Consider the following 23,931-nt stretch of genomic DNA (forward strand, 5'->3'; position numbering starts at 1 on the left):
ACCGCTGTCAGAAGAGCGAGCGCAGGCGGAGCGGCGAGGCGGCTCTCCCGTTGCCGGCTACCCTCTCCGTGCTTTGGCGAGGCGCCTTGTTCGAGCACGGCCGCCTCCACACCCTCCGAGTAGGCAACGGCACAACTGGCGGTCGGGAGGGAGGTCTGTCGGTTAGACAGCCAGCCAGACGGCAGGCCGGCCGGGCTGCGCGTGCCCGGCTCAAAGATGGCCGCCGGCAGCCTCGGCGTCCGGGGTGAGAGGTGAGAGTTGAGGGGTGAGAGCGGCGGCGGCGGCCTCCGGGAAGATGGCAGAGAGCGAGCGGCGGGCAGGTGAGAGCAGGGCCGGGGGCTGCGGTGCCCCGAGGGCTGGCGGGGGATCGGGGTTCATCTCGCGGCAGCGGGACCCCCACAGCCGTCGCTCCTTTCTGCGTGTCCGCAGCGGAGCGGTGTCTGCGGGGAGCGGGGCGGACCGAGCCGAGCCGAGCGTGGGCCGGCAGCGCGGGGCGGGCCGGGCGGTGCGAGCCGGGGCTCCTCGGCCCGGAGGAATCCGCCGTGCTCGTGTCGGACGCTGCTCTGAAAAGGGGCTCCGAAGCGGTGGTTCTCAGTTGTCGGCTGGGTTTTTGGAGGAGCGGAGCCACGGCATCCCCTTCAGCCCTCCTGCGTGGTTCCTCAATCTCATTCTCTTAAGCAGAACTCGCGGGCAGGTGGGACAGGCGAGGAGCTGACATCGGTCCTCAGACAGAGAGCTCGCAGCATGGAGAAGTTCCGTCCTGAATGATTTCCTGAACTTTTTTCATAGCAGATCCTCCCTGTTTCCCAGGACTTTGGGTTCCCTTTTCCCTGCTCTGCACACACAGGGGCTGCCTTTGCTCTCGGGTGGTATTTTTCTGGAAATGCAGCCTTTAGTGACATTTCAAGGAGTTCCAATGGGTGCCGTGGAGCACTGTGCTGTGCAGTCGCTGAGGTGCTTCTCCAGGTGCTGAGCAGGCAGAGGCCTGCAGGTGTTCTGGGGTTCATGTGGTGAGCAGGTTGGCCCTGATAGAATTCATGAATTTGCATGAGCCCTTGGTTTCTTTAACAGTTGTCTGCTCTGCTGCCTCGTGCTGCTGTGTGGAGGCAGGAGTTGGACTCGGTGGTCCTCGTGGGTCCTTTCCAACTGGGATAGTCACTGATTCTATGGTAGAAGTCATGCTTACAGAGAAGACTGCAAACTGCCTCCAAATGATCTTTAAGGTGCTGCGAGCCAGCATCCTCAGTGCTTCTGGAATGGGGAGCGCTGCTCTGGGCTGCCATCTACTGAATTGCTCTTGTGTTGTCTGCAGGAATTGTACTTCTTAAGGGAATGCAGCTCTGGGAGACCACCCTGAGAACAGGTGGTTTGTCAGGAAAGCTTAGTGCTTTAGCATGACCCGAGGCTTCACCCTAGAAATAGTGAAACTAGCTGGATGCTATCACTGCTAGCTCCTGCAGGCTTCTCTCTCTGACTGGGGAACTCATCTTCAGTAGAGACAGTGAACGTAATGCAACCTTCCGAAGCCATCAAGTGTCCCCAAGGGAATGTTATTGAGAGGATACTGCTTGGTGAGCAGGACTTGGTGAGATAAAGGCATGGGCAGAGATACTTTCTTGCTTTCAGTCTCCTGGGACATTAATGTTGCTTTCTATGAGAGGAAGGTTAGAGGACTGCTGCTCCCCCACTGCCTCTGTTTCACCTCTTTCTTGCATCTCCCAGGCAATTCAGAGGAGATGGCTCCTCCTCTCCAGCAGAGCTTCATGATCCCCAGGAAGGAGATAAACATGGTTTCTGACATGGGCAAGTGGAAGCGCTCTCAGGTATGTCTGTGGGTTCAGGGAAAACTGGTAAGTGCTTATTATGTTACAGTGGCAGCTGAGTCTGGACTGGTAACTGCCTCTAGGTGTGCAGCAGGTTTGGGCAAGCTATGGGAAATTAATTGATGTGTGTTAAAGCAGGAGTCGCTGCCTGTTTGTAGGAAAATGACTTGGCAGTGAGGTGTCAAATGCTCAGACAAAGGAGCCCGGAGAGCCCAAAAGTTGAAGGAGATAAGAGAGGTGTAAGAATTATTACTGCTCCCTGCCGGCATGCCAAGTGGTAACTGTCTCACCCCACATAACCTGTATGTTGTGAGGTACTAGCTTTACCCAGTGCTGTTTGAATTCAGCTTGAGTGTGATCTGGCTGTCTGGCCCTCTTACGACATCAGAGTGAGTTGATTCCTGGTGCCTTCCCACCGTGCTGTACTGGAAAGGGCTCTAGAGCCAAAGCCTTCAATTTACTGGGTAATTTTTGTTTATAGTGTCTGTGGGACTGGTGGAACAGGCAGATTCTCTGTTCTCTGCCTTTAAGAGATGGCAGTGATGGCCCAGACTTGTTTCTCCTGTTCGTTCTGCTGTTTAGGAACAAACTCTTGCTTAATGTCTTATGAGCACCTTACTGTAACCAGCTCTCTAGCAAACTTGGGGATTGCAGTTTCCTTTATTAAATCTTCTGGGATTGAGGCCTTGCTCCTCTCTGGATTTCTGTGTGACAGGGTCCCAAGGAGCAAGAGTTGGCAGTGTGCTACTCTAGCCATTCCACAGTGTTAGAGCTACTGAGCTGTTCTGCATATGATATTTCAAAAGCAGCACAACGGTGAGGAATTTGGGCTGTCTCCCACTTCTCCATCATGCATGTATGCAGGAGAACAGAAGGAGAAAAGAGGAGATAATGACAGGTCTGGGAGAAGCAGTGCGGAACGGGATGTCTGGACACCACAGAGATTCTGCAGAGCCAGGGAGTGTGAATTTGACCTGATAAGAGGCAGGGAGCTGAGAGAAGGATTTCAGGGCGGTGTGAGCTTTCCTAGAATTCTTCTCTCCATAATTTTTTCAGCAATGCAGAGTTGTTGGTGCAATCACCATCTGCCTTCGAGGTCTGCCAGAAATAGCAATAACCTCACAGCAAGCCCTGTGCCCTGGCTGTCTCCAAGAAAGCAATGCTGTGTTCTGGGAAGGGTTCCCTTGGTGTGCAGGAGCACGGTCATGCTGCAGTGCTTATTCAAACAGACTGTGGGTACTCACTGACACCTTGCTCTTTTGGACGTGTTTGCAGGCATACGCAGATTACATGGGCTTCATCCTCACCCTGAACGAAGGTGTCAAGGGCAGGAAACTGACCTGTGAATACAACGTTTCAGAGGTAGGAGGGGAGTTTAGATCTGCTTGTTTCTCCTTTTTTGCTGCTTTTGATTTATTTTTTTTTTTGTTGTTTTGGTCTCTACAGTGAATATCTCCTAAGCAAGGGATGAGCTGACAACTTATCTGGGAGAATAAATATAGTTGGGCTGTGTTTGGGGATGTAAATGTCAGCCTGGTGCAGAGGCACTGTGTGCTTGCTGTTAGGAAATGGAGCAAGCTACAGATGGACAGAAACTGGTGATGGAAAGGAAGCTTCAGCAGGGATGTGCTTTGGCCCTGATTTTACAGTCTGGCTTCAACCAGGGTTGTTTTGTAGATGTGATACTCCCTCCTGGCTGCAGCCAAAAGGCAAAGAAGTCTGTACTGCTCCTGCTTCTCCCACTGCCTCTCTGTGTGACCTCATCTATGTGGTGCTGGGCCGGTTCTAATGTCCTTGTCAGAGACATGGCATGGTGTTTTGGAGCCAGTGGGGCTGCCAGAGGGGAGGGAGGGAGAAAGGGAGGGAGAGCATCTCCCCTGCTGCTGTTGCCTTCCCCCAGCCACACGTAGACTGTTCTGAGGTCGCTATGGGTGCTGCAGTGATCTGCAGATTATGTGCTTCCATGTTGCATGCTGAATTCTCCTCCCTTGTTCTGTGTTGGAATGAGGAGATTCTTTGGTATCTTTTTACTGTTTGAGCTTATCACAGCTGTGCAAGACAGCTGGGAACGGTCTGGCTAGAGAAGATCTGGGTGGAATGGAAAGCAGACTGGGCCTGTGTGTTTATAGATTCATTCTTGTGTGGGAAGGCAGCCTACGACGATCTTTAACCTAGCCATTTGTGTCTGGAACGGGCATGTAAAGTCCAGCCTTCACTTCAAGGAACGATGTGTGAATGAGAAACTTTGCTTGTACTTCATGGGGGGGATCAGGGATAACGAATGCCTCTCTAACAGGCTTTGTGTCCACCCTTTGTTCCTTTAATTCGGTAGAATGTGCCGTCAAATGCCACTCTTGCTTTCCACTGTTTGTATTTCACCTTTGAGTTTTGCCTTTGTCATAATCTTGCTCATTCACAGAGCTGGTTCTAGGGAAACAAAGCATTAAAAATGTACAAAAGGAAGGAACAAAAACTCCCTTTTCTTCCACCCCCTCGGAGAGGCTGTCAGGCTGTGTCTGTGCACGGGTCCCTCTTGGAGTGAATTGATCCACCCGCAGCCCCAGTACGGGCAATAAACAAGAGATGTGATCCTGGCTGCTGGGGATGTGGCAGGGAACATGTCCCATTCCCCTCGCGTGGGGGAGAGCAATAACTCGTGACTGGAGGCACAGGTGGAGCATCCCCTGGGTCGCCTTGTTGATGAGGTTGCCTGTTCATGCAGGTTTGTTTGTAGATCAAACTGCTTATCTTTGCTTTTAAAGGCTCAGCCCCTTGTGGCCTCTGCTTGCATCTCTGCTCTGCTTTCTTCTCTTTTGCCCGTACCTGCTGCTGATGTGCTTTTGTGCTGTCCCATCTTCCTCCCTGATCAAATGCTGGAGATGCCTTCCTTTGGCAATGACCTCCTGGAATCCTTTCCGCTGAATGCGTATCCTCTGCGACTGACTGTATTGCTTTGCAAGCATGGTCTGTTCTGCTTTGAAAGAGACAGCTTAATAGGTTCTGTAGTGGTGTGTGTCGGTAGCAAACAGCCTGCTGGAGTGAGAGCCTGGTCCTTTGGGGGCTGAGCCCCTTCTGAGATTGGCTGAGCTTGCTCCTCTTCTGCTGAGAGATCTGGAGTTTTGCTGGAGACGTTGGGTGGCTGTGTAGCACTGTGGCATTGTATCTGGCAGGGGCTGTGTGACATCAGCAGGCTGTGACCTGCCTTCTCCTGCAGGGAGTAATTCTCACATGGGATCTGTGCAGCGGGTGCTGGGCTGCAGCCTGCGGTGGGCTTTCAGAGCTGGCTTTGCTCAGAGCAGCAGCGCAGCAAGGGGAGAGGTTAATGCTGGCTGTGCGAGGGGCAGACCTTTCCCTCAAGCAGCCCACTGCCCAGCAGTACTGGGGGAAGCTGGCTGGCCTCATGGCTTGCTCTGCTCTGTAAAGGGAAGCAGCAAATGGCCTAATTTCAGCAGCTCCCCACTCTGGTAGGGTGCGAGTTGCCCCAGGATCAGGTTTGCTTCTTGCGGGTGGCCTTGGCTGCTCTGATGCCTCTGCAGCACCTCCTCCTGCCCCTGCTGGGAGTGATGCTGGCAGGTCTCTGTTCTGCACGAGGCTCTGCAGCTCTCCTTTGGGACCGGCGGCAGGCTCAGGGTCAAGGCGATGCGAAATCAGCACAACAGGAAGAGCAAAGAGAGCAAGGGGGGGCGCGGTGGCTGTCCTTGCTTTGATCACTGGAAAGGTAAAGCAAAAATAGAGCTTAAAAACCCAGCCAGGCAAAACAGGGTTGCAGCGGTGCTGATGGTTGTGTTCCCGTAAGCCCCGCTGCTCCCCTCCCTCCCCCTGCTGGGGTCAGCCCCGGCTGCACAAGTTTCCTCTGCAGGACAATGGGAGCTGCTGCTTTTAATAACCCCTTTTCAAAGGGCCGTGAGCCCAAACCGAGCCGCATCTCTTTAATTATTTATTGGCACGGCTGAGCCGGCAGCTGGGTCCTGCTCACCCGCCTTCAGTGGGGTTGTGCTTTTTAATCCTTTTAAAGCAAGTGAGTGGGGAAGGGGAGGTTGGACTCTGCGCTCCCCGAGGCCTGCGGGCAGATCTGGGGAGGGGGAAGGAACCCGTCCTCAGCAACCATTTATCCAGGCAGCTCCGAGTGCTTGCTGAGAGGGGTTTGAAATACGGGAGCTGCTTGTAATGAGCTGCTGGTGCCGGCGGATAAATCACCAGCACGATTTAATTATTTAATGCAACCCGGTGCTGAGGATGCTGTTGCTTAATTGGAGGGGAATGCAATAGCCAGGAAGGGATGGAGCTGAGTCCAAACCCGACCCATTGCAGTGGGGAGGTGCTAAGCTTCTGCAGCATTTTGGGCAGCGTAGGGCTGAAGCAAAGAGGGCTGTGCTGCCTTGGTCTGTGCAGATCCTTGGCACAAGCATGCAGCCTCCCCAGAGGACCTCTGTCCCTCAGCACACTTGTGCTTTGGTCCCCTGTGTTCCTGGTGTGCTCAGGTGAGGTGTTGCCCTTCCTCTCAGCCCCTGGCCTTGCTCGTCAGCCAAGTGCTGAAGTCCTGTGGGACGAGTGGATCCTTGTCCTTCCTGATCCGCGCTCTCTGATCCCACCACGTCCTGAGCTCCAAGGAGTGCTGCCAGAGGGATACTGTGCTGCTGTGAGGCTGTTTCTCCTGGGTTCAGAAGGAGCAGGGATTGCTGTCCAGCTTGGCCGTGGCTGTGTCTCCTCCCCACCCCCTTCAAGTAGCACTTCAAGGGCTGGAAACTTGCTGGTCTCGGCTCTTTCTTCATCCTCCCGGCAGGCAGCAGGAAGAATTGAACCACAGCCCAGGAGACCAGCCGGCTTCACACGGTCGATGCCTCCAGCAAAGTCAAACCAGCCGCTGTTTCTGCTGTCCTCTTTGTCCCCTTGAAGGAGGAATCTCCTCTCGAGACAGAGGAGCCTACATTGCCCAGGGCCTGGCCAGCTGCTGTGGCATTTGATGGCTCACTGACTGCTTGTATTTGGGCAAGGGGAATCCCAGACCCTCTGGCAGGCTCCATGGGTTGTCAGCAGAGCCTCCTAATGAAACTGCTTGAAGCTTCTAAAATAGTGGCCTACAGTGCTTGAGACACCATACTGTGTTGCCTGTGGCTCTGTGGGTCTCGCTGCTTTTCCTTTGTGGCTGCTGGTGTGCCTTGTCCAGTCACTCTCTCCTAAATCATACACACGTTCCTCACTTCTTCCTTCTAGCACTGGATGCAAGAAATCAGCTCTCTTTCCTTGCTGTTGTCTTTGCCTTCCCATCAGCATTGTTCTTGTACTGAGATGTTTTTCTTAGAACCCAGAGCTTCTCATCCTTGCTCTGATGAGGCTGTTGGGGCAAGCCAGGCTGTTTCATCCTCCTGATGGACTGCATTTTGCCTATGCACTTGTGCAAGGTGTAACGTGCACAGGCTATCATGGGGTTGGAGCTGCCTTAGCAGTCTGGCTGGTGCAAGTTTGAAGCAATGTGGTTACTCTAAGAATGCTGAATTGAGATTTGGCCCTGTTGTGCTGGGTGCTGTACAAATGCAAACATCCTCTCTGCAAATCCTGGCTCCTGAGATGTTCCAGGACAGGATTAGAGGCGTTGAGAAGGAAAGTTTACCTTCAAGACCTGTATGGTACGTGCTGTGGCTGTATGGTATGTGCTGTGTTGGGCACACAGGACCCTGAAGATGCAGAGACTGAGTTTTGTTGGAGATCCCTGAATCGTGTGACACTTCCCTGCTACTCAGCCCTGTGTGTCCTACAGCTAGGAGCTTGCTTTAGCTCTTCTCCCTGAGGTTTTAGAGCATAGTACTGTAGCAGCTGATGAAAGGCTGTGTGGGCGACTGGAGAGACTGCCTCAGGCTGGGCTTTGTGCTGGGCTGATCTGAGGAGGGAGGGAGGATTGTCTGGCCATTGTGCATTTGGGGAAAGTTGGCACATCCTGTTCTTGCCCTCCACCCTTGAGGAGGGCAGTGTGGGCCTCAACAATTCCAAGCCATGGCAGAGGCCTGAGGAATTGCTCTGTTTCATGACAGACCATGACCCCTCATTTTTCTTCTCTCTGTAGCCAATTGAAAAGCTGGTGGCTCTTCTGAACACCCTTGACAGATGGATCGATGAAACCCCACCAGTGGATCAACCTTCTCGCTTTGGGAACAAAGCCTTCAGGACTTGGTATGCCAAACTAGACCAGGTGAGTATGTCTTTCGTGTACAATGTTAAATGCAGCTCCTACAGAAGGGCAGCATGTTTAGCAGGGATAACAGAGTGATTCCATCATTGTGAGGCAAGTGAGCAATCTACAAAGGAGTTGTGCAGACAAGCTGAGAAGGATCCTTCTCTTGATATATATCACTTACTCCTGATCTGTTGCTGTCTTCACCTCTTATGAGACCATATGGTCCATGTAAATGCTCTTTGATGAGTTTCCAAGTCCTGAATCAGCCTTTGGGGTCCTTCAAGCCCAAGGAAGACCTTTGCTTTGTAACTATTAGCGAACAGATGACAGAGAAGATCAGAGGAGGGTTGTGAAACTGCTTGATGTTCTTCAACTCAGACTACATGCCCTGCACCAAGCTCTGGAGGTGGCACAGAGTCCAAGCAGGAATGTCCTTTTGCAGGTGGTCTGCTGCTCTGTTAATGCTTTGGTCCTGTGGGTGAACCAGTGGGTAACTGAGCTGATGTATTTTTTTTTCTTCCCCCCCCCTCTGCAGGATACATGTGGCCTGGATGGGTGTTAGGATGAGCTCTCCCAGAGTTATTCCATTTCTCTGCTTCTAGAATAGGCAAATACTCTCCTCTGTCATTGCTGGCTCTTACATATGTAAGAGTGCACCATTGTAGATCCCCCCTCTGCATCAGTGTGTGAGCATCATCTTGCCCGTGAGGACTGTGACAGATGTACACTCACTTGGGGGAGTCTTTTGTGTCTTCCAGGAAGCAGAAAATTTGGTGGCAACAGTGATCCCCAAACATTTGGCCAGTGCTGCACCAGAAGTGGCCGTGTACCTGAAAGAATCCGTGGGGAACTCTACCCGCATTGATTATGGCACAGGTATTTATTGCTTGAGCATGCTCAGTGGCTGAGACTGCTCTCCTTTGGGTAGTGACCCTCTGGAGCCGGCTGCTGGGTGTATTTAAATATGTTTTAGCAAGTTTTCTCTGTGTCAGTTTGCTACAAACACTTTCTTCCTCACCCAGCATTCGTTGTGGGTTGTGACACTCTTCACATGTCTCATCTGAGGAAACATGAATCAAGCTGTGCAGGCCATTCTGGGATGAACTGTAGGAGTAGCTTTACTGCACATAGCAATATTGCACAGCTGATCCACAACAGGCAACTTAGAGGAATAAAATGTAATTACTTATATTGGAAGTAAGGGGAGCAAGGTTGTAGACAGCAGGAAGTGACTCGGGGTCTGGTGCTCCTTGGAGGTGACACTGCTGAGTAGAGAAGGACTTTAAAGTCTGAATGTTGAAGCATTTTGTACCTGGGAAGATAGTGAATTGCAGGCTGGAGTAACCACTCTGGCTTCAGTTAGACCTAAATGCAGAATCTTTGGTTTGAAACCATGTGGTTACTGCATGCTTTGCTCCTCTGTCTGGAGGACAGGTGTGCTGAGACGGGTGTGCTAACCAAAGGTCAGAAGAGTAGGATGCTGTGGGTACAAAGAAAGATGGCTTCAGATTTGGGCAGGGAGGGGAGGAGGAAGAGGACTTGGGTTAAAGGATGAAGAGCTGGAAGCTGAGCAGTGCTTGCTAGGAAAGCTGCAGCTCACTGGCACCAGGGGGAGATGTTGTCTTTGGAAAGGGACCCACACGCATGGGTTTTGTCAGCTCAGGGAAGGAATTTCAGCCTTTGCTCCCCTCCAGTGTGTCCCAATCAAGTGTCCCAAGTGTTCTAACTGAGGGTGACTGGACTATGGATGTACTTTGTTCCTACACTGGAAGCTGCACTTCTTTGCCACGTGGAGCTGTTGATCCTGGTTCTGTGGTCCCTTCCACAAAAAGACGTTGCTCTGATTTTGCTGGTTGTTTCTTTTCCCTGCTGTTAGCTGGAGGGCCAAGCTGCAGAGGGTCAGCCAGAGATCCCAGTACCTTCTGGGACGGTCTGTTCCTGCCAGCATCATGGGATCTGCATCCTTCCGACACAGATATTTTTAAGTGGGAGGAAGTCTGTTTACTTGCAGATGTGAAGTTCTCTCATATCCTCTGAGCAGGCGACTCTGCAGAGCTCCACATCCCACTGCTGTGCTGAGCTCCCAGGAAGGCCCTGCCTTGCTCCCAGCACCCCCACTTGGAGCTGCATTTCCTCAAGAACTTTTCTCTCAGAGTTAATAACCACCTTGTGAATATCTGGAAGGGGTACTTTGGGTGGGTGCTGTGTGGGGATGAAATATTGTCAGCTCCTGTAACAGGATAAGGCAGCACATCAGGGACAGTGGGCAGGGGCTTCCTCTGTAGGAATATGACTGCTTTGATTTTTGAAGAGCTGCTGTACTCGCCATAAGGTTGTCCTCAGGACCAGAAACACTCGTGTCACATCTCATTTCTTTTCACTGTAGGACATGAAGCTGCGTTTGCAGCCTTTCTCTGCTGCCTCTGCAAAATAGGTGTTCTCAGAGTGGATGACCAGATGGCCATTGTCTTTAAAGTATTTAACAGGTGAGATACCAGAAGGAGAAGGGCTGGAAACATTGGGCCACTTGAGGGCAGATCCCAGACAGCCCCTTCCAGCTGTCTGAGATGTGTGAGACGCTACCACGTGTTCCATACATCGTACTCCTGTAGGTTGGGCTGATTGTGGCCTCTTCCTTCCACTCATCCATGCCCATCTGGGAGTGAGAAACTATAAGGAGGTCCTTTAGCTGGGATATGAGCTGCATAAAACAAGGGCTTCTATGCCTAGCTAAAGATCATGAGTGCTGAAGGGTTTGCTGGCCTACACAGAAGGGCAGAGTGAAAAAAGTGAAGACAAATTTAGGAAGCAGATGTGCTTTTTAATAGAGCATAGCACATCATCTATTAGAGGCTGTGTGCCTTTCTGGAATGTTACTGATACTGTAAGAGTGTTTGGATGAAGTTCTGTGATGGTCAGAAATATCTGGTCAGATGTTACATCTCTTCAGGCATTAAAACAGTAATCTGTGAAGCTGGCAGGCCTCCACTGCCCCTCAAGATGTCTTTCCAGCCCAGGCGGTGGAGTTTTATCACTATAAAACCACCAGACTTGGCATGTGGAGTCCAGAGATCTATTGCAATTTGCATCTCTGGCATGAAAACAATCTCCTTCAATAGTACTTCCAGCTTTAATTTTCCACCTGGTTACAAAGGTTTGGAAAACTTGTTTGAAGAGAGGTGATCCTGAATGTTCATTGATTGCAGTCAAAGTGGGCCTTGCTCTGGGAGCTCATCCTTTTCCTTCTGTTAACTTGGGCCACTTGCTCTTTCCTGGGACCAACTTTTGGTGCTTATTTAGCTGTTAAACCTGATCCATGCTTTTCTGTTGGGTTCAAAAGTGAGCATGGGGCCCTCCAAGAGTGGATGGTCTGTTTGGATCTCCCGTGTGAAGGCAGAGATCTGGATTTTGTGTCTGCAGTCCAGAACACAGCCTTGCCTGAAGTCTTCCCTCTCTTTTGTCTCAGGTACCTAGAAGTGATGCGAAAACTTCAGAAGACCTACAGGATGGAACCTGCTGGCAGCCAGGGCGTCTGGGGCTTGGATGACTTCCAGTTTCTACCTTTCATATGGGGCAGTTCCCAGCTGATAGGTACTAATGAAAATCTGCTCATGTCCCAGCCTGCCCTCTGCCCTGTCTGTCTGGGTTGCAGAGATAATGGGGCTTGAGACTGACTTTTAAATTCAAATGTGTCAGATTTGTGTGTAATACAGCAGCAGAGTTTGCTTGGGGCTTGGATTTTTTTCTCAGGTTTCCAAATAAAGCTAGTTGCTTAGACCAGGAGGTGGAAAGCTTCCATGTACAGTACACCTGCAATGACTACAAGCTTTTTGAGAAGGGAGTTCTGGTTTTGGCACTAGAGTACACGTTTTCTGCCCTGGGGAGTTTACCAGTTTCACTGCTAAGGCAGTGGAGGTGAGGTGGTAGGCAGTGGCTCTGTGCTGATTTCTGAAAAGTTCTGCTGGGAGAGACCTCATGTGAAAGAGGGATGGGACAAAGCCTGACTGAGTTTGGTCTCAGAAGGGGATGTCATGCAGGTTATTTTCTGTTGTCTTTTACTCTTTTCAGACCATCCAAATCTAGAGCCTCGACACTTTGTGGATGAGAAGGTGGTAAATGAAAACCATAAGGACTTCATGTTCCTGGAGTGCATCCTCTTCATTACAGAGGTGAGGATTTTTCCACAGGAAAGTTCTTCTCATACTAGGCAGTTAGCTCTGGCTCTGGTTTTCTCTTCCTCCTCCGTTTGCTGTAACGGAGCTGTGCAGAAAAACCACTGTTGTGTCTGAGGTGCTCTCCTTCAATGAGTTCAAACTGGAATATTGAGGGGAAAGTGTGATCAGGGGAGATGGGCTGTGGATTGCTATTGAAGGGAGCTGTAACAAGAGCAAACAAATAGCCTTGGATCAGGCAGTGGGAGCTTGGATGGAGAAGACTGGTGCTAGCAAGTGTGCTAGAAAGATGAAGTGGGAGATGCAGAGCAGCTGGGCTTGCCAAGATAACCTCCCTTCCCTCCAGTCCTTGGGCACTGCCTGGGCCTCCCTTTGCTTAGGGCAGACTCCCATACCTCTGTGCAGTTTCGTCTTCTCCAGATCAGAGCAGATTCTCCATTAAACGCGTGAATAATCTGGAGGGGAGAGAGTGCTTGGTTAGCCCAGCTGTTCTCAGGACCATTATCAGAAGCACATTTCTGCTCAAATTCTGTAGGGCCCTTGGGCTGCTGATACTCAGTGTGTTGCCAACCACCAGCAGTGTTCTTAAATGAAGGGATTTATGGTTTCCCTCAGCTGGCCCTGCTTTTACTGTCCACCTTGCTGCATGGTCTGGGCAGGGACAGTGAGAACCACGTGCTCTGTTGTGGCAAGGGATTTCCTGTCCATGGCAAGGAGGAGTTGATGGGATTAATTTTGAAGGACGGAGTGCAGTTCTGCCCCTTTGTTCTGTTTGCTTTTCCCCCTCCTTGCTTCTCTCATTTACTGATTAGATGAGAAGGGAGGTTACAGAGCGTGAACTCAGCCTTTCATGTAGGAAATTTTCATAGGAGCCTTTGGCCCAAACCCCAGGAGGTGCAGAATCAAGTCGTGCTGAATCCAGTAGGGTTTGTCAGTGTTCAGCTCGCAGGATTTCACCTTCAGTGCAGAGCTAAATTGTGCTGTGGATGGTGAAGAGACTGAGCTGAGGACAGGAAATCCGCTCCTGCTTCACCCTCATGGGAAGTGGGAGCAAAGATGCATTTTGTTTTCTTCCTCTGTACTATCCAGACAGAGCACTAGCCTGTTAAAAATGTCAGAGCACACAGTTCTTCACGTGTGCAGAGGGTTCTGCAGTGCACAGGCGACGTGAACAGTTTAAAATACACAGCACCAGACTGCTTCAGGTCACTCCGCTTTTGCCTGCAGAAAGGTACCTTTTCAGTAGGCATTTTTAACAAGTGATTTCACTTCTCTTTTGCACACTTGCTCAGGATCGTGGAGTTTTTTCTATTGAGTTCCTCAGTGCCACCTGGTGGCAGGGAAGCTTCCTCTCTGGTGTGAGCCACAGAGATTGCCACAAGCTGAATCATCAGACGTGTAGTGTTTTTGTTTGCAATCCCTATTCATGCAAGCACTGTTTTGTTTTTTTATTATTATTATTATTTTGTTTTGTTTTTAAATAAGGTTTTTCTTTTTAAAATGGGATTTTTCTCCTTCAGATGCCCAGAAAGTTTGTTCCTGCCACTAGGGGGGGCTGGGGCAGCCCTGAGTGCTGCTTTTTCTCCAAAATCAACAACAAAACAAAACTAAGGGGGGGAAAAAGGTACAAGGGATTCATGATTTTAATAAATGAATGACATGATTTCCTTCTGAGCTATTCGTCTGAAAACAGCTCTCCTGTAAAGGTGTAGAGCAAATAGCAAACACTGCAGCAGTCCCCTTGTGAGCCTGGTAGGTTTTACTAACCTGAAAACAGGTTTTGTTTCAGCAAGCTGTGACCAGGCTACGTTGTTTTCTTTCAACCAAGAGAATATTCTCTTGAGCAGATATTTTTTTCTCAGCCTCTGGGTGACGTTTCAGGGATATGAATGTATGCCGTGGTGGTGTTTGCCACGTGTATATTTAAACCTCAGACTCTTAAAGTAACAGGGAGATGATGTCCAGTTTGAACCTGCTGAAGCCTCCGCCCTGCGGTGCCACCCTGCTGCACATGGAATGGTAGCAAGCTTTATGCAAGCTGACCTGTTGTTGGCTAACCTGAGGGGTGTTTTCAATGCTTGGTCCTTGAACAGGAGGCTTATGGAGGTGGCTAGAGCTTGAGCTATCCCCTGCTGTCAGCTTGTTCTGCTGAGGCAGGCTGCAGGGAGATGCCCCAGGGTGTGAGGTTGGTTTGGAACCATCCCAGCATGTGATGGAGCCAGCAGTGCTGCTGCCACGGTGGGATCCTGCCTGCTTCTGTGCTCTGAATGCAAGGAAGGGTTCTGAGGATTGCAAAAACCGTGTGGATGCTGTCCTTGCACAGCATGGGACAAAACCCAGAGCAGAGGCTGCCAGCTCTTGACCCTGCTGAAACCAAAGCCTGCTGAAACAGTCACCTCCCCAGGCACCTTCCTGCAGGAGACGTGTGGAGGCGTGAGGCCGGGGCCGTGTTGCTTTAAGAGCCCAGGGCAGGCAGCAAGAATTTCATCTTCAATCTGGCTTCTAAATTTGGAGGTTTGGGAAGGGAGGGCTCGGGTTTCGGCTGGAAGGGAAGGAGCTGACAGGAAAGCACAGCTTCAGCCGTCCCCCTCCCCCAGTTACTGACAGAGGAACCATTTACAAAAGGCTGATTCTCTTGGGAACTGAGAGGCAGGAACGCAGCGTCTGTGAGTAATTTCCTGCTCAATATGGCTGCTCTGACTCACTCCGTTCCCCTGGGGTCACTGCGGGACTGCAGCGCGCTCGCTGCCGCTCTCGTTCCCCCCAGCTCGCTCTGTTTCTCTCCCTCTTCTCCCTTTGTGGGTGGAATGAGCTCATTTTCTCCCTCATCCCCTTTCTCCCCTCCGCCCCACTTTGAAACAATAGCCATGCCTCCCCTTGCTGGGCACGCAGGGTCCAGTGGGCTGCGGTCACAACTGTGCCAGGGGCTTATGGAGCCAGCAGGGCTGGAGCGCGGGGCCGGCTGGCTGAGCTGGCTGCCCCCTGATAGTCTGCTGCAGCTCAGGAATGAGGAGGAAAGCAAAGCACGCGTGCGAGGGCTGCTGCAAGCTGTGCCATACGAAGGATGGCAGTGCTGGAGGAAGGTTTGGCGTCGAAAAGCATATCAGCAGCTCAGCCTTACCAGGGGAAGCTCTGTGCCCACCGAGCTGCCCAGCACATGGGGCTCAGCCACGCGCATGCTCCCTGCTCCCCTGCCACGTGCAGCCTGCACTGTGGTGCCCGCCAGTGCCAAATCCTCCTGCCTGATGGCACGCCGGCTCTGTCGAATGATGTTGTGCTTTGTCTATCTGCACGTTTCATCTTGTATCTGCAAGGGAAACATGCACGGCGGAGGGGAGCGGGGATGGCTCGGTGGCTCATCACTCATTCTTCTGCCCATGAGAGCGATAGAGGGGAATGGGGACAGGTCTGTGCAAAACAGCTGCAGCCTGAGGTCAGCCTGTTTGAAGCTTGTTGTCCTCCAGGTAATGTTTTGGGTTTTTTTCCTCCTCTCTTTTTTTTTTTTTTTTTTTTTTACTGCCAGCTGATGCCATGCAGACCTTGCAGAAGAGCAGCAGCAGTTTCCCAAAACGAATCGAGCAGCCTCACTTCCTTTTAGAGCACTGTGTTTGGAGGCTGTTTTCCCACCCTCATGCCAGGCCTCTGTGTGCATGGAGGGAAGGAGTTGGTTGTTGGAGCTGAGAGCAAGCGTCCAAGAGATTCCTCTCTCCCCATGCTCCTTTCTAGCGTGAGCTTCGGCCTTGTGGTTTCTGATGTCATGGGAACTTTGCTCACTCAGAGAGGCTGCGTTATATTTCTTCCTCTCCCTGAGGGTCTGTTTTTGTTCGTGGAGAAGAAGAGAGAGAGCCACCAAGGGAATCTGCATGCAGCCATCCCTGATTGCAGCTTTTCCCTTGTCCTTCCTCCTCCACACCCCTCTTCCTGGGAGGAGGAAAGCCAGAGTGCTTAAACAAAAAAACACCCTGAGGTGTGTGGCTGCAAGCAGGCAAGCTGCAGCTCTGGAGCTTGTTTGGAGTGGGGCTTCAGTGGGTCCCCTCCTCTCCCAGGTGTGGGCGCAGGGCTGCTGCTGACCTGCACTGCCCTCTGCATGCAGGGAAGGCAGCAGTGGTTGTCTGTGCTGCTTGTTGATTATCTGAATGGGGAATGAGTCATTTTCTTGGAAAGCCCAGCAGTGCTGAACAGGGAGGTTTCTGGGTAGAATTGGAACAGCGTTAAGCCAAGCTCTACTTGGAGGGAGAATAGGACTTATGTGGGGTTTTGTAACACAGCCGTTAACAGGGAGGTGTGCATAGGAAGGTTTGATTAGAGAAGTGTGGCAGGAAAAGGCTTAATTTTGTCAGAGAGGTGAGGAGATGGAGCTTCATGCACTGTGGCTGCAGCTGGGGGGGAAGGAGGGACAGCGTGGTGGGGTGGCTGGCGTGTGGCTCATAGGGCTGGTGGGAATGTTAGCTTGGTGAATGTGAGTCACCAGTGGTGCACAGCTCCTGCATGGCCCTGCTCCTCAGCCTTGCTCTCGGGTCTCTTTCAGATGAAGACGGGCCCCTTTGCTGAGCATTCCAACCAGCTCTGGAACATCAGTGCCGTACCCTCCTGGTCTAAGGTCAACCAGGGCCTCATCCGCATGTACAAGGCAGAGGTGAGCACTGCGGGTGGGTAAGGGGAGGCTGGTTCATGCTTGCCCAATGGCCACACAGGTCCTTGTCTCTGCTTTGCTGCAGATCAGCCTTTTGCTGCCTGCACCTCGTGCCTGTTGGTGCAGGGGCCTGTCACAGCCAGCTGTGCTCCTTGCTGTGTGGCTCAGAAGAAGGTGCTGCTGGCCAGAAGGCTCCTGCCTGCACAATGTTTGCCACAAACCAGTCCCAAAACAGCCCTTCTTTCAGACGTGGCTTTTGCCAGTTCTTGTCGTTCCATAGTGCAAGTCTCAGGTCTCCAAGTTAGGACCAATGCTTTGACGTACTCATCCTTCTGATTCCTACACTTCTGTTTTCCCAGCTGCAGGAGACCCGGTTTAAACCTCCATCCCATGTTTCAGGAGCACCAAAGCAGGTTGAATGCCTTCTGCTCTGTTGGCTCTGTCTTGTCTCTGTTGGCTTTGAGTCCTGCCCACGTAGTGCACCAGACCAGTGAGGCACAGCCTCCAGTGGGGCTTGGTGGTTCTCCATGGGCTCTGCAGGCTTTCCTGGCAAACCCTGATTGAGAGAATTGGGCAATTTTGGCTGTTCCTTATCTCCTTCCTGCTCAAGCTAACCCTGAGCTTGGGGAAGCAGGACAGAAACTGCCACACTGGGGCCTTGTGCAGGAACTGACTGAGAAGCAGCATCTCTTGCTTGGAAGGCCAGCACTGTGCTGGCCCTGCCTGAGCAATGGATTACACAGCTGCCCACTATGGGAGGTGCATCAGTCCCCTTGGGTAGGGCTTGAAGGAGTTATTCCTGCACCCTGTGGTCTCTGCTCAAGCCAACCATGCTCCTGTTTGTTGCTGGGACGTGGGGCAAAGACTGGGCGGGCAGCTCTAGAGCACAAAGGAGTTAACTGTGCCGAACTTGGTGCGCTCCCTCCCCCAGCCCTTCCTCTGTGCTTCACATCCTGTGTTTAGGTTCCAGGCCACATACCTCTCTAATCTGCGAGGTGTCACTCCCAGGCCCGCTGGCTCCTTCCGCCCCCAGCTCAGCTTTCCTCCCAGCTTCCAGGAGGAGAGCAGGGCTGGGGGTCGACCCCCATGGGGTCCCTCTGTGCTGCCCCTCTGGATCTGCCCTGGCTCAGAGCTCCAGCACAGAGCCACTGCGTTCCTGGGAACCCAGAACTGGAGGCTCTGGTGTGAGAGAAAGCGGTCTCAGGGGGAGCCCCCAGTCCTGAGAGCACTGCTGAAGGGCTGTTGCCTCCTCCGCAGCACTGCCTTTGATCTTCTCTCTCCTCTGGGTATCCCCCAGGCACCCCATGTTGTCCTGTGCTGGTTGGGTGCCCAACGTGCCCTGTTTCTGCTTGGTTGGTTCCTTCTGGAGCTTGGCAGGGATGTGCCCACAATGCAAGGGCATGTTCACTGGTGTTTTGGGGTCACTGTGTGCTGGCAGTTTTACCTGGCCGTCTGTGAACAGTACAACTCTGGGAACCCGTCAGGGTGTGGGAGAGGCCATGGTTGTTAATGTTTTTATGTTAAATAGCAGATTACATTCTCTGTGGAAATGCTGAACCTGATGCTGGTGGGTTTCTAGAAACACCCAGAGATGTGGCTGTGTTGGGAGAGAATGTGGGAGCTGCTGGAAAGAGTAACAGCACAAATTTAGGGTAAGGTATGGAAGACATTGAGTGAACTGAACTGCTGTGTGACTTCAAATTTAGCTTCTTGCTTCACGAACGTTAGTAAATCTTAAAGGACTGATCTTAAGTATGGTCCTCATGCAGCAGTATTTTGTCCTGGCACAGCATGGTGCCTACATTTGCTTGGATGGAGAAACTTAGTGGGGAGTTCCCACTGATTCCTGGTATCTGCTTAGGGGAGCCTCCCACCCCACTGCTGTCTCAGCCAGTTCCTGCCCAGCTGGGAAGGAGGGGTGAGTGTGGACATCACCTTAGAATCACAGCATTAGTGTCTGCTGGATGTTTCCAGCTGCGTTGCCTTCACCTTTGCTGTCTTTCTCTAGTTGGGCACTGTCAGTGCTAGCAGAAGATAAGTAAGCCAACAGCCCCACGTACTGTCACAAAAGCTGTTTGCCTCGAGCTCAGTGAAGATCTGTGACAGTACTTGGGTTTGGAGGGAGGGAAGAGGGAAGGTTTGGGTTTATAACGTGTTTTTTTTCTTGTCAAGCTGGCTAATGTGAGAGCAAGATTTTCTTCTCACCCCCTTCTTCCTACTGCATCTTCACCCTCTGCTCACACACTGTAATTAGATCAGATGAAATCCAGGATGGAGTCTCCAACCAACAGTGTGGCAGTGACTGGGAAGTGCTCAGTGCTGACTGCTTTTGTGCAGAGGCAGCAAGGCAAAAAGCTCAGTCGCTTGGAGCAGACCAGCAGAAATCAGGTGCTCACTCATAAACCACTCTTGCTTGGCAGAAGTGCAGCAGTTCCCAGGTCCGGTTTGTTTAAAATGCAGTGTGAATGCTTTGGCTCTTCTGTGTCCCCTCTATGGGATGGCTTTAAACAACCAACACAATGCTTAAGCACATCCATGTGCTCTTGCCTGGATCCATGCTCTCTGGGATGCTGGTTACAGGGTCTGTGGACAGAGAGCAGGTTCAAGGCAACATATCTTCTGCTCCATGTACTTATGAAATCTCAAATGTGTCTGTAATATAAATATAATGGGTGCAGAAGTGTTAGCTTGAAAGTGCAAGGTCTTTTCTTATTCTCTCCTTCAAAGACAAGTGAAGAAGTCGACAGAATAGAGTCTGGTTAAAGTAGCAGCCTTGATGTTTTTCCCCTGAGCCTGCTTTTGAGTCTCCTGACCTTTCCTTCTCCACTGCAGTCAGATGGGAAATACTTTCCATTGTAACTAATCTAGTCCCAGTTCCATCTTTAAAGGTTGGATATGATGCAGGAATTTACTCCCCAGTTGAGTCTCAAGCCAGGACTTTGGCACAATTGGGATGACAGGAAGAAGGGAATAAGCTTGTTGCCTCTGTCAAGCTACTATTGGCTGCATCAGTTTCACCTGCAGGTGACACAGAAGTGTCCTGTCTCCTGGAGCCTTTAATAACCCAGAGAAATTGTCCTAGCCCTGATAGAGAGAGAAGTTTCTCTGCTCATCTCTCCTTGTGCTATTGGTGTGTTAAATGGGGAGGATTCTTGCTCTTCCCATTGGTGGTAAAGTCTCTCCATCAGGCGTCCAAACCAGTCAGGTCTTCCGTGGGACTCCTTGGAACCAGTTGGGATGACATTTTCAGCCATCAGCATCTCCAGTATTCATTTCTCTGCATTATTGCTTCACGTCACTGCTATCCTGTGCTGTTTCCTCTGAGGACTTGCTGGAGTGGTTGTGCTGGGAAATGCTGGCTGCTCTGAGCCTTTGGGAAGTGTTTGGGAAGCTTAGAAGGTGATGTTCATTACTTGTAGCAGGACTTGCTTCTTCCTTCTGCTGGACACGATGTCCCATGTAGAAGAGTAGCTCCCATTGCAGCACAGTGAGGAGGTCTGCAGCCCTTCTGGTCAGCACAGCCCTGGGTAATGTGGCTGATATTAGTGTAGATGTAGCTATTGAATCGATGCATACGTGCTGCTGAGGTTTGTGTGGATCTGAATCCATTCTGTGCTCTGCATGAGTTTTTGGGCAGTCTGAACCCGTAATGACTCAAAGAATAAAGCTCTGAGCAGCTCTGACAGGCAAGTTTTGGGAAACTTGGACGTGGTCATTGAGAGCAGTTGCTGGTGTTCCTGCCGTGGCGGGGAGGTGAGCAGCAGGGATGTTCCTGTTCCAGCACAGAGCCCATCTTAGTTGGAGAAAGCAGCTGTGAGCTGAGCTGCCTCGCTGGGGGTGTGTGAGATTGATCTGTGATCCTTGCTCCTATCGTTACTCTCTGATGGGAGTGGGAATTCTAGGAGTGAGGGATTTTTGGGGATAGGATTGCATCTTAAACCGTGGCAGCAAAATTGCTAGTGCTCATTTATTGAGGGCCTGAGAATCTGCAATGCAGCGTGGGCAGTGCCTTGTGGCTGCAGGATGGTGCTCAGAGCTGGAGCGTGGGCACTGTCCTGGAGAGGGAGAGCCTCTTCCCTTTGGGTTTCTGCAGTTCTCAAAGGATTTGTAGGGTGAAGCTCTTCAAAGGGAGCAGCTAGAGCAATGAGAAGGTGGTGAGAGAGAAAGCTGCTGACATAAACACGCCTCTTCTGCTCATGCTCCCGGCCTGAATTTTAGCAAGCAAAAGAGCCTGGCTAAAAGGAAGGAGATGGGGATACGAGGTGTTACTGGACTGAAGAGCCTGCTGGGAATGTGGGGTGAGGGATGTGGGACTGATCCCCATGCGAGCACACAGCTCAGCCAGTGGCCCTGAGCTCACTGCCTCCCACACCCAGGGCCGGGCGCAGCTCTGTCTGCCTGCGGGCAGTGGGGACATCTGCTGAACTCACCCCTTTTTGTTTCCCCTCCTGCAGTGCCTGGAGAAGTTCCCTGTGATCCAGCATTTTAAGTTCGGCAGCCTGCTCCCCATCCAGCCTGTGACATCCTAAGGAGGCAGCGGGAGGAGCCGAAGCAGCGGAGGCGTAGCGTGGCACTCTTCCTCCTCCCCTCACCCCCTCCTCATCACCTCACCCGTTCCACAGCCCATCCATTCCTGCACATCCTCATTGGCAACCACAGACCCAGAGCACTCGGCCTTGCACGGGAGACGGGACCTGAGCAGCTCCTCCTGCGAGCCCTGCCATGAGGATGTTTCACAAGTGACCGAGGGGCTGTGCTCCGCTCTGCTGCCGCGTGTGGATCTGGGCGAGTGAAGGGGGTTCACTAGGGGCTGTCTGGCAGCAAAACCCTCTGCTTTCCTTCCTAGGAGGAAGAAGGGGGTGTGGAGGGGAGGAAGGCACGTGTGTATGCGCTGGTAACAGCAATTTCCCTTTTGGAATTTCGTTGAAGTTTCCTGTTGCTGTTTGGTTTGGAAACCGTTGCAGTGGGTGAGGTGTGAGCCTGCACGTGTCTGTAAGCAGGGCACCTCTGCTTGGTTCTTAAATGGGAAAGGGGAACTGCGGGGAGCCCAGGGTGCCACCTCTCCTTTAGCCCTAATAAGGAAAGCCACCTCCCTCCTTCCACCCATCTCTTCTGCAGGGGCGCCCGGCTCTTCCTTTCACAGCACCACCTCTCATGTGAAACAAGGAGGCTGTGAGGTCTGAGCTGGTTTTAGAGCTGAGAGCCCTGGCTCTGTGGGAACAGCTGTGCAAGGACTGCTGAGTGGTACCTGCTCAGGCTCCCTCCCCTCTGTAGTTAATGGGCACAAAGAATCACACGTTCACATACATTCATTGCTTTGTAGGGATCATCTGGGTCCAACCTGCCCTCTGTGCTCTCCTCTCCTCCTCCTCCTCTGTGCTTTGCTGCCCGGGGTCTGGGCTGGCCTCAATGGCACGAGGTGGCCATGGTTGCTACTGCTTGGTCATAAATTACAGCGACAGCCTTATAGCAATGGCTTTCCCCATAAAGCAGCATGTTCCTCTGCCCTTTTAGGGAGGCATCTCTGGAGCGAAGGCAGCATGGGGATAAGCATGCAGCTTAACATGCACTTATGTACCTGTGCTGGAAACAAAAAGCATAATTAGCCCAGGACAGCAGGTTTTATCTGGAGAAAGCTCTCTTCCCTCTATCATTCCCTGCTGGTGCTTCCCAGGCAGCAGGACCACGCTTCCAGTGCCAGCAGCAGCTTGGAGGTAGGAGAATGAATGGAGCCATGGTCCTGATCAGCACCAGCATCGCTCAGAGGGCAGAAATATCTGGAGCTGTTGTGTCCATATGTCTTGGCTGAGGTGGCCTACAAACCTGGGGAGGGGAGATCTTAGGGTTCCCAGGCTGGGTTTGGCAGGGGATGAGCTCTGGCTGGGGCTGGAGGCAGCTGTGTCCCTTCTCTGATTGCTTGCCTTTTGCTGATGCATTGCTAAATAAGAGGAAGCGAGGAGCAGGTGGCTGCAGAGCTAAAGCAGAGCTTTCTGCCATTGTCCTGAGCTGGGTGGGACAGGGCACGGATCTGAGCTGCCTCAACCAACTATAGATGTGCGTTTTAAATAATGAAAGACTCAAGTCTTGTTCTAATCTCAAATTGTTAACGAGATGTGTGTCATCTTGGCTTTACAAGTGGGAATAGGGCTGGAGCCCTGCGCTTGCTGGGAGCCTGCTTCTGGTGGAGGAGACCTCAGGCTCTTCCTTCTGCATCCCCTTTCCTTGCTGTGTGGCTTCTGGCAAGTGTCACCACGCTGTAACTGGCTGCATGGCATCTGGCTGGTGAGGGCTGAGCTAAAGCCTGTGGCTTCCCAAACCTGCCCAAGGGCTGGGGACACATCTCTCCCAGTAATCCTACGGAAACGGGGCTTCCATGCAAAAGGATGGGTGGAAATGTCGACATCCACTCCCTATGTAGTGGGAGGGACACCCAGAATATGAAATACAGCACCAAAAAAGGGTGGGGAGATGCTTCCTTCCCCTGCAGCCGCTCTGCAGGGATGGTGTCCCTGGGTTGGGATCCACCAAGGAGGTGGGGAGAGGCTCACGGGTAGCTCTTGCTTGCCTGAATCTGTGCTTCTGTTCTGCTGGGGCTTTGTGGACTTGGAGCAGCTCATTCTTGTCTTGCACCGTGCGAGATGGATCTCTGTAGGTGGCTCCTGGCTGCTCGCCTCCGTCCAGCTCCCAGCAGTAAGCATGGGCTCTCGGGCTCAGCTCTTCTCCCACAGCTCTGCCATCAGCAGCGCCTGGGGCCGGAGCGTTTCCCCCCTCAATCCCCCCCCAACATTGTGGTTTTAATTAAAGTCTCTGTTTTGCACCAGTGCCTGTGTTGGTCTCTCCTGCGTGGGGTTTGTTCCCTCTTTGTGGTGCTGGGAAGATGCTTTGCAGAGCCACTCGCCTGTTTGTTGGCTGCATGCTTGCACCAAAACCGACTCGTTGAAGTGCATGAAGCAAGCACATCCAGGCTGCTCCCTTGCGAGCCTCTTTCTTTCCGTGGTGCGCTGCCTTTGATTTATTTATTTAACCACTGTGCTCCATCTGCCCCTCCCTCCCGGCACCTGGGTGATGTGCCACCAAATACCTCTTGAAGATCAGAGACTCTCATGACCAAAGGCCGTTAGAGCCGCGTTT

At 52.0% G+C, this 23,931-nt stretch overlaps 1 protein-coding gene across 1 annotated transcript; it reads left to right on the plus strand.

Moving 5' to 3' along the window:
* PTPA (protein phosphatase 2 phosphatase activator) lies at positions 1-23,620 on the plus strand. The gene is made up of 10 exons (XM_052668899.1): positions 1-320; positions 1,723-1,823; positions 3,099-3,185; positions 7,885-8,010; positions 8,754-8,871; positions 10,382-10,481; positions 11,462-11,586; positions 12,064-12,164; positions 16,696-16,803; positions 21,255-23,620. The coding sequence occupies exons 1-10, from the start codon at positions 296-298 to the stop codon at positions 21,327-21,329; spliced, it is 966 nt and encodes a 321-aa protein (XP_052524859.1). The 5' UTR covers positions 1-295; the 3' UTR covers positions 21,330-23,620.
* Positions 23,621-23,931: the final 311 nt, after the last annotated feature.

This window comes from Tympanuchus pallidicinctus, unplaced genomic scaffold (genome assembly GCF_026119805.1).
Source record: "Tympanuchus pallidicinctus isolate F22 unplaced genomic scaffold, pur_lepc_1.0 scaffold8, whole genome shotgun sequence".
Lineage (NCBI taxonomy): Eukaryota > Metazoa > Chordata > Aves > Galliformes > Phasianidae > Tympanuchus > Tympanuchus pallidicinctus.